The sequence below is a fragment of the Lolium rigidum genome, chromosome 5, assembly GCF_022539505.1.
Source record: "Lolium rigidum isolate FL_2022 chromosome 5, APGP_CSIRO_Lrig_0.1, whole genome shotgun sequence".
Lineage (NCBI taxonomy): Eukaryota > Viridiplantae > Streptophyta > Magnoliopsida > Poales > Poaceae > Lolium > Lolium rigidum.
Genome location: NC_061512.1, coordinates 137,001,389 through 137,010,685, shown reverse-complemented (window position 1 = coordinate 137,010,685; position 9,297 = coordinate 137,001,389). Strand labels below are relative to the sequence as shown.

At 42.3% G+C, this 9,297-nt stretch overlaps 1 protein-coding gene across 1 annotated transcript; it reads left to right on the top strand.

The window, feature by feature from the left end:
* Window positions 1–1,234: 1,234 nt before the first annotated feature.
* On the top strand, window positions 1,235–8,920 carry LOC124652703 (E3 SUMO-protein ligase SIZ2-like). Its single transcript, XM_047191740.1, has 16 exons — window positions 1,235–1,373; window positions 2,173–2,253; window positions 2,484–2,532; window positions 2,628–2,697; window positions 2,794–2,953; window positions 3,270–3,403; window positions 3,566–3,634; window positions 4,042–4,129; window positions 4,365–4,440; window positions 5,112–5,185; window positions 5,326–5,433; window positions 6,307–6,468; window positions 6,805–6,909; window positions 6,990–7,070; window positions 7,162–8,110; window positions 8,338–8,920. The coding sequence occupies exons 1-16, from the start codon at window positions 1,329–1,331 to the stop codon at window positions 8,448–8,450; spliced, it is 2,364 nt and encodes a 787-aa protein (XP_047047696.1). The 5' UTR covers window positions 1,235–1,328; the 3' UTR covers window positions 8,451–8,920.
* The last annotated feature ends 377 nt before the right edge of the window (window positions 8,921–9,297 follow it).

The window sequence follows — 9,297 nt, the reverse complement described above, 5'->3', positions numbered from 1 at the left end:
TCAGTGCAAAAGGAGCATCAGGAGGGCTGAAATTGGACGTGAATCAAAATTTTGAAATACCTAATTTGGCGCAAACCGATGCGCCATCGTTGGTATGTGTCGGCCTGAAGGATTGGGCCATCGGATCGGCGGCACGATCGTTCAACACGTTGATGCAGCACGTGCCACATCTAGCTCAGTGAAGTGGTCCTCCTGAGGAGAGGGAGGTCTTCTACATCGCCTATTTATGCGAGGTGCACCATGGCGGAGTCGGGGGAACCTGGCATCGACAGGATGCGCCGTGGCGGAGGACATGACATGGCTAACGATGGGGAGGTCGCCGACGGAAGGGAACAGATCGACGCGGTGGCGCTGGTCGACCGACCGACAGCGCTAATGGAGGCATGCAGTGGGAGGCCGACATGTTCTTCTAAGGTGGCGGCTGGGTTCCAGGGCGACGAAGGTGAGCAACTGAGCATAGAGCACTGCACACGAAGGGCAGGCAGATCGAGGAAGGGTGGCCTGGGGCGGCGCACTACGTCGGGTTGCCTGGGGATTGTGGTGATCTTCTCATTGATGATGGGCAACGATTCCCATGTTACGGTACTCAATTTCCCTTTCCATATGAATTTCCCTTTCCATATTATTTAAATTTCCCTGATTGTGCCTATCCCTGGGATTGATACGTGATTAACTCATACCATGATCAGGCCTAACAAAGGAAAGGAGGGATGAGTTACCATAAAAATAATGGAAAAAGTTAATCGAACGGATGGATTTTGAGCGGAGACGGTGAGATTAGATGGGACGGCTAGGATGATCTGAATCTCCTTCACCAAACGCGTTGTATGACGTACGACCAACTCGAATATAATAGTAAAGAAAATTTGAAGACCCGTGGCAACGCACGGGCATTTGTACTAGTACTAGAAAATAATCTTGTTGGCAGCGACAGAGACGAAGGTGCGACGAAACTAAGATTGCATTCTTCGAAAGGACATCGTCACGGATGACGGATGTACACTGACGATATCAATTTTTGAGGCAAGACAGACGAGAGCTTTTCCCCGCAAGAAAAAGAAAAAACAGAGAGAGACAAGCTTGCGTTAAGATTCGTACAGGCACGCGTAGGGTACAGTCGTCGCCTGAGATTCCGTCTCAGGTTTGTCCTCCGTCATCGTCGTCGCCAAACGCAGCAGCCACGCCCGCGAGCCGCCGCACACCACCGGAACTGAACGCCCCTCCCCCTCCGCCTCCGGCGGCCCCCCATCGCCGCCGTCGATCCTCTCCCTGACCCACGCCCACCTCGCCTAGGGCATCATCGGGCTGGATCCCCGCCCAAAGCCGCCATGAAGCCGGAGCCCGCCGACGAATCGGCGGTCGCCGCCTGCAAGGTAACCCCGCCTACCTACCTACCTACCTACGCCCTTCCACGCCTCGTACGCGTGCGGTTCCGTTGGTGCGTGGTCTAGGGCTTCTACTTTTCATCAATCTGGTCTGCCGACGGGTCGGCTCTGATCCTGAAGCCTTCCTCCGGCGACCCCCTCCCGTAACCGGGAACTTTGGTGCTGCCATTTTGGCTACGTCCCCGCTCCTGCTCCAGAATAGGTTGTTGGTTAGCCGATTAGGGACAGCTAAACTCCCGATCGATCGTGCCAACCCCCAAAATCCGCTTCTTTCTGTAACTCGCCATAGCTTTGCTTACCGGGAGTTGCCAAAGTTGGCCACTATATCCATATATAGCTGTTGCGATTGGGGCGTGGTTGCGCCTCTAGGTTGTTTCATATATAGAGAATTACCGTTTGGGATGCAGCATTTCTGACGCCCTTCTGCGATTCCAAGCGGACATTCTCCCGTTGGCTTCAGTAGTAAGATTTTTAAGGCAGGCATTTAGTACCCCCAACTTCACTTCAGTTGTACTTAATGCCCGTATATTGTAGTTGAACAAGTTTCTGGATTCAAGCATCCACCACCAGCGTAGAACTGTCCTATATTACACTATGCCATCCTCCTATAGTGGCGTTGGAAATTCTGCCTTCGGCTTCTCACAATAGTTGACAAAAACTTGTTTCTTGTTTGCCTCTATTTATAATTTGCAATGGTCTATATCAAAATTTTCATCCTTTTTTTGTATCATTTTTCCTGTTCCTGTTGTTGTTGTCAACATGCTCACTGCTAACCTATTTGCTATAGGACAACCTGAAACTCTTCCGAATAAAAGAGCTAAAGGATGTCCTGCAACAGCTTGGACTTTCAAGGCAAGGAAAGAAGCAGGTTTGTGCACTGCAACTTTTTATGTACATTTCAATCATTCGACAAATATACATTCTAGTTGTTGCTTTACTTAATGAGAGAAAACACATAACCAATTGGGCTGTCAAGCCCTTCCTATCAAAACCATAAACATGTTCTGAAACTTATTCACTTCTTGTGTATTTTGTACTATATATAGAATGTTTACTTCTAGGCCACTTTGATTTTATGTTTTTTCTTTACAATTACAGGAACTGGTGGAAAAAATCATTGCAGTACTGTCTGATCAACAAGATCAAGGTACATTACTCTTCTGTTCTTTTCAAAGAATTATCTTTTTATACTAGTGTTTTTTCTAAAGGTACATGAGGAATAACTTCCATTTTTTCTTGTAGTACCGAACCTCAATGGGAAACAGATGGTTGGAAAAGAAAAAGTGTTGAAAATAGTTGATGACACTTTTAGGCGAGTCTACATTTCTTAATGCGTCGACCTTTTGTTTGTATGATTTGGATCTTACAAGGTTTTGTCATACTGTTGATTTTTCCTTACTGTTTCTAGGAAACTGCACGAGCCTGCAAATTCTGTTGCAGCCCCTAAAAACCAGGTTGATCCAGGACATAGCGTGAAGACCAAAAAGAAGTTAAATGAGTCTGCTAAAGTGGAAGTCAAGGTCCGATGTCCTTGTGGTAACTCCATGGCCAATGGACCCATGATTAAGGTATCGCTATGTGATTCTTTGTCTATTTGATTGTTTCCAATAAATGCGGTAAGATCACATTTTGTTCATTATGCCTGTTAATTATATTGATTGTATGCCGAATCATCGAATCGGTTTATCTAGATTACTAGATTTCAGCAACTTCAAAGCAGTTAATTCTTCTTATATTCTAAAACTTCGAAGCAGCTAATTGTTCTTGATCACTGAACTTATTTTATTGTGAACATCTAGTCTTGTACGAAATTAGCAATTCTGTTCTAAATAGGTTCTCTTGCTCATGTTTGTTTTCCTTGGAAATTTTCTTGGTCCTTTTCAGTGTGATGATCCACAATGCAATGTGTGGCAACATGTTGGTTGTGCTATCATATCCGAGAAATCTGCAGACAATGTCCCTCCAGAATTACCTTCTAGCTTCTATTGTGACATCTGTCGAATTAATAGGGCTGATCCGTAAGTTCTTTGAAACTTTCATGTGATAGGAAACTCATCCTTGTTCTGTCTGCTTACCTTTCTACATTTTATGGATGAGTTTACTTAATCCGTTCCATTATGCTCCTGTATAAATATTAGACTACCAATTGTTTTAACATACTTTCCTTCTTTAACTCGCAGCTTCTGGGTCACAATTAATCATCCATTACTCCCAACAGCAATAGTTCCGTCTAAAATAGCATCTGATGGGTGAGTAATGCATTAGATATTACTCCCTCCGTTCCATATTAGTTGTTGCTACTTTAGTACAATTTTGTTCTAAATCAGCGACAACTAATATGAAACGGAGGGAGTACCAAAGTTCACTTGGTTATTGTTGAATTACTATTTAGAATAGAACCATGATACTTATGCGATTTGCAAGGTTCAAAAAAGCGTTAAGCGTAATTGGTGCGGTGGCCATTCACTTAGCGCTTCAGCGTGCATAAGCGGCGCTTTTTTCCTCTTTGTTCCGCTTTTCTCTGCTTAAGCACTTATGCAATCGATGCAGAAGGTCTCCGCAATGTGCTTCAGCGCGCATAAGCGACGCTTTTTTCCGCTTTCCCGAACCTTGGCGATTTGCATAATTTTGGTGTGTGATTCATGCTTATTTCCAGGTCATATACTGTACAGCATCTTGAGAAAACCTTTCCATTATCAAGGGCACACTGGGAAATGCTACAGAAAGCAGAATATGACATTCAGGTTAATTACGTTTGCTTCTTCATTTTGTTCAGTTAATAGGTTTGTCCAGGGTCATCTTCCGCTAACCATTTCTTTTGCCATACATTATTATGAATTGTCAAATTGCAATTTCAAAGACTTATCTGTAACTTCTGAGAATGCAGTTTCTAATCATCTGATGCCATATCAGAGAATATTGGCCTACTGTGTATACATTTTGACATTGGGTTTCTTTGTACCATTTATGTTCTTGCAGGTTTGGTGTATCCTTCTCGATGACCGAGTTCCTTTTAGGATCCACTGGCCTTTACACTCTGATGTGCAAGTTAATGGTAACATGAATTGGCCTACTAGATAATATTCTCTGATATAGTTCTATAAAAAAATGTTTATTCAGTTCAAAGGACACTCCTTAAAATTCACTGTATTGGTTTACTGCTGGTTTTGTTTCTTATCAGTCATGTGATTTAATCCATGGAAGATGCATCTTTATATATTATCTTTATTATTAGTGTATTATATTTTGTTGCACACATTGACATTATGTCCTTCCATGTGCCTGATTGAACGGCTTGGCTTCATATTCGCTTGCCAAACCAATTTTCCCCTGTTAGGATGTTTTGAGTAAGTTTTGCATGGTATTTTACGTTTTCAAGCTTTATATGTGGTGGTAGTCTGACATAGCTTGTGATCGGTCGCTGCACTGAATACCATTTTTTTTTGTGACAGTAAAACCATAGGGGAAGCCCCTACAGTATAATTTTGTATTAAAAGGGAATGATATGTTGCACTCACTTGCCTAATTACACGTCTTTATGCATTTATGGCTTCTTACGCTTGTGCATGCTCTCATATTGGCAATTAAGGAATTTAGTATCATGCATTCTTCTAGCTATAGATTTAATCTGGCATTTGTTACATGAAATTTGCTGTGCCAGATAGCCATGTGAAATCATCATAGATTTGAGCTATTCATGTTGGCAGTTCTTTTTCTTCCCTTCAGGTGTTCATGTCAGGGTTGTCAACCGGCAAGTTACACAGCAGTTAGGTGCCAATGGTAGAGATGATGGTCCAGTAGTAAGTATCATGTTGCCATGGAGCTTGCTCTCTTACGTTATAGCTTCAGAATGATTTGCCTCACTAATTATTATGTTACTAGTAAGTTACAATTCCTGTTTAGTTGTTTGTTGATCTACTCATTTTTTCTCTCTTCCCAGTTAACTGAATATTGCAAAGAAGGACCGAACAAAATTGTTCTATCTAGAAGTGACTCCCGCATGTTTTCTTTGGGTGTCCGAATCGCCAAGAGGAAATCTCTGCAAGAGGTAACTGTTTTTCTTTGTATATTGAGTCAACCAGGGAGAACTCAATCTACTCACAAAGCCTCTATTTGGTGATCTTTCGTGCACAGTATGATCGATTCTTACTGGGCTCTCCCCCTGGTATAACACGGATCTGAACCCACGTGACTAAAACATCTGTACCTTTCCTCCATCACTATCGTTCCATCCTCGATCCCCTTCCGCCTGCTGTGCTGGCACTAGAAAAGACAAAAAAATCAAGTTTTGACTAGGTGATTTATGGCTTTCAACTATCAAAGCGCAAACTTTCAACTCAAATGAACATTAACTTACAACTTCGAAAACTAAAGCTTTCAACTCAATGAACACGAAATTCTGACGGAGGGCCAGCACTCGGTTTGGGCGGGAGTGGCAAGCCATAGCCTTCATTTGCGGTGCTCGTAAATGAAGGAATGTATTGTTGGTTGGGGATAAGTAAAAGAGAGAAAAAAGGAGAGGAAGAGGCAACCACGGGGTGAAAATGTGGTGCTTGTTTCTGCCTGGGTGCAGTCGGAATTGATCACCATCGCGTGCCAATTATGAAGCTCGTACTGTTGTCTAGATTGTCTCCCCAAGTGAACTCCATTGTAAGTCCTCAGGCGATCATCTATGTGATCAAAGATGGTACAAAAGTATAAAACTAATAATGTATGTTGAAGAATGTTCCAGTATCAGCTTGCTTTCTGGCCAGGATTTCTGGTTTTACATCAAATTACGCTGTTAAAAATGTATTTTCTTTCCACACTCTGGTATAAGGCCAGAAAACAAGCTGATACCTATGAAGTGTGAACCATCACCACCTGAAATTGGACCGTGCTTTATGGTTTCAGTTCGTATCTTATAGTTTGATATGGACAGGTTCTGAGTTTGGTGCCAAAGGAAGATGATGGTGAGAAGTTTGATTATGCCCTTGCTCGTGTGCGCCGCTGTGTTGGTGGTGGAGCTGAGGCAGATAAAGCAGACAGTGATAGCGATATTGAGGTTGTGGCTGACACAGTCTCTGTGAATCTCCGATGCCCGGTAATTACCCTGGCCATTACTCAGAATGATTAGATCCGGCATGATATTGCTGATATTCTGCTACCTGACCTCATGTTCATTGGAGTACCGAACTTTGCAATTGCCACCTGATGGCCGGACATTGTTCTCTCTGCGATCCATGAACCCTTCTAGAATCATCATACTTTTTAATTACAAATTTTTAACAAAATGCATTCCTAAAAATCCCATATTGTAAATATGATATTATCTGGCTCATAGTTTATTTTGCTCTCCTTCACACAGTGTTAGCCATCATGTCTTTGTATGCCAGGTTCTGTAATACTTGGCTTTCTGAAAGCTAATTTATCTTGACAGATGACTGGTTCAAGGATTAAGATAGCTGGTAGGTTCAAATCCTGTGTTCACATGGGTTGTTTTGACTTGGAAGCTTTTGTGGAACTTAATCAACGTTCACGGAAGGTTTGATTATTTCTCTTAAAATTAATTAATTACCCTTTTTCCGTTCTTTGCCTAATAAAGCTTTATTTCCCTCTCTGCAGTGGCAATGCCCAATTTGCCTGAAGAACTATTCTTTGGACAATATAATCATTGATCCGTATTTCAATAGGATCGCTTCGCTGGTGAGTTCATAGTGGAACGATGTATTTGTTGAAGTCTGCATTAGTCCATTATGCATCATTTTGCCGATATTGTTGCATTTTGGTGACACAGATCCAAAGCTGTGAAGATGATGTATGTGAAATTGATGTCAAGCCTGATGGTTCTTGGAGAGTTAAGGGCGGAGCTAAACTGAAGGATCTTGCACGGTGGCATTTACCAGATGGTACTCTGTGTGTGGCCACCAGCATAAGCTCTAGGCCCAACACGGATATAGTAAAGGAGGAGATTAAAGAAGTGTCTCCATCTGAACAGCTGGGCTGTCGTATTAAGTTGGGAATTAGGAAAAACAACAATGGCAAGTGGGAAATTACCAAGAGAGGGGATGTTAACTCGATGCCACCTTCTGATAATGATCAGTCAGAGAACTTCGAAAATGGAAACTGTGTCAGTTCTACAAGCAACATTGATCTTGAGAACACTGAAGATTCAGAACCAGGACAATGTGTACATGATCTTGATTCTTCTCCTGTAGATGAACATGTGCCTCCATTACCAATAGAGCAAGATATAATAGTACTGAGTGATTCTGATGATGATGATGATAATGTCATGGTGTTGTCTTCTAATGCTTTGAAGTGCAACTCGGCAGATGATACTGGAGATCCATTTCCACCCAATCCACCTAAAACTTCAGGAACAAGTAAGGAACAACCTGATGGAGCTCCAGTCGAAGCTTCGTTTCTTATGTTAACTGAAGATTTTGAAGAGTTGGGACTGCCATTCTGGGGGTATCCTTCAAATCCCCAAGATGACCCTGCCATAGAGTCAACAAATGGTCTAGGTGAAGTGCAAAACTTCGCTGCCAACCATCAATCTCTGCATGATCCAGTCTCTGGGGTTAACTCGGTAGCAACGCCAGCAGCAAATCTACTAGAAGATGGACATGATGGTTCGTTGCAAGCACCACTTGACCATAGTTGCGCTGGCAGAAGTCTAAGTACTGCCAATAATGTGTCCCGGAAAAGGACGAACCATGGGGATGAAATAACAGCTTTAGATGGTATGACAGAAGCCACTAGCTCATTCTGATTTGTGTTGTTTTGTTTGTGTGTGATTTCTGTGTGCATTACAGTTCAGTCTAGACCTTTAGCAAATTAGAATTGTAGTGTGCCTGCTATCTCTTTACTGCCTCCTTGCTTACTGCCATTTGTGTTAGATCATTAAACTGTATTTGCAGAATGTTTCTGAATACAATGTCGTATATAACATTTTATTCCCCGTGTGCAGCTCCGGATGATAAGTTAGCCGGGGAGAGACCTGGTGGTCCTTTATCACCGCCTCGGCAAGCGCGTTCAGTTCGACCAAGATTTGTACTAACAATCGACTTGGACTCTGACTAGCAGTCTGCCGTGCATTTCTGGTGCGAGCTATACAATTTATTGCCGTCTCCTCCATGGAATGATCACTCAAGTTTTGTTTGTGATTCATTCGTCCAATCCTGCCTGCCTTTGGAAAGGATGCTACCTGATGTTGGAGCATGAATGCAGTGCTCTCATGATCGTTGTTCTGGGAAGTGCAAGCAGGAAGCTGTTTTTCTTTCTCTGGAGCTGATCTTGTAGGCCCTAGAACATAGCAAGAGTGCAATATTGAAGTATATAGAGCTCAACTGTGTAGTCAATTTTGGTTTTATAGCATAGCAGGAACTGCGTGTGGCAGTCGATGTACATATGGGGTGGTTCGTTATCCATTCATTAGAGTAAGGTTTCTTCTCTGAAGAAGAAAGGGATAATGGACCGAGCTCATGTTTTTAATTTTAATTATATCATCACCATATTAGTAAAGAAGAAAGGGATAGTGTCTCGTGTCTTTAGTTGTGTAAAGTATTCTTGTTAAGGTGTATTTTATTTTTGTTAAATCATCGTCATAGCATTGGCCCTTGCTGAAGATCTTGCTTTGGACAGGATGCATATCGTCTTGGATTGCAAGTCAGTCGTTTCAGATATCAAGGATGGTTATATGGGGGATATATGGATCGTCGTTTCTGAGATAAGATCCTGAACTACAATTTCTGAGAGTGTAGTTTCGCCCATGAAGGTAGAGCTTCAAATTTCTAGCACACAATCTAGTTTTTTTTTTTTCTCTTTGAAATGGGGAATGCCCCTGGCCTCTACATCAATAGATGCACACAATTATTTATTAACAAAAATAAAAAATTCTAAATTTACAAATCACGGATCCGATAGGGTT

Bases quoted from the DNA above. Each gene is read 5' to 3' on its own strand.
- LOC124652703 (XM_047191740.1), top strand. From the start codon at position 1,329: ATGAAGCCGGAGCCCGCCGACGAATCGGCGGTCGCCGCCTGCAAG. The intron at 5,186-5,325 runs GTAAGTATCATG...CTCTCTTCCCAG, and splicing joins GTAGAGATGATGGTCCAGTA to TTAACTGAATATTGCAAAGA. The intron at 6,469-6,804 runs GTAATTACCCTG...TTATCTTGACAG, and splicing joins CTGTGAATCTCCGATGCCCG to ATGACTGGTTCAAGGATTAA.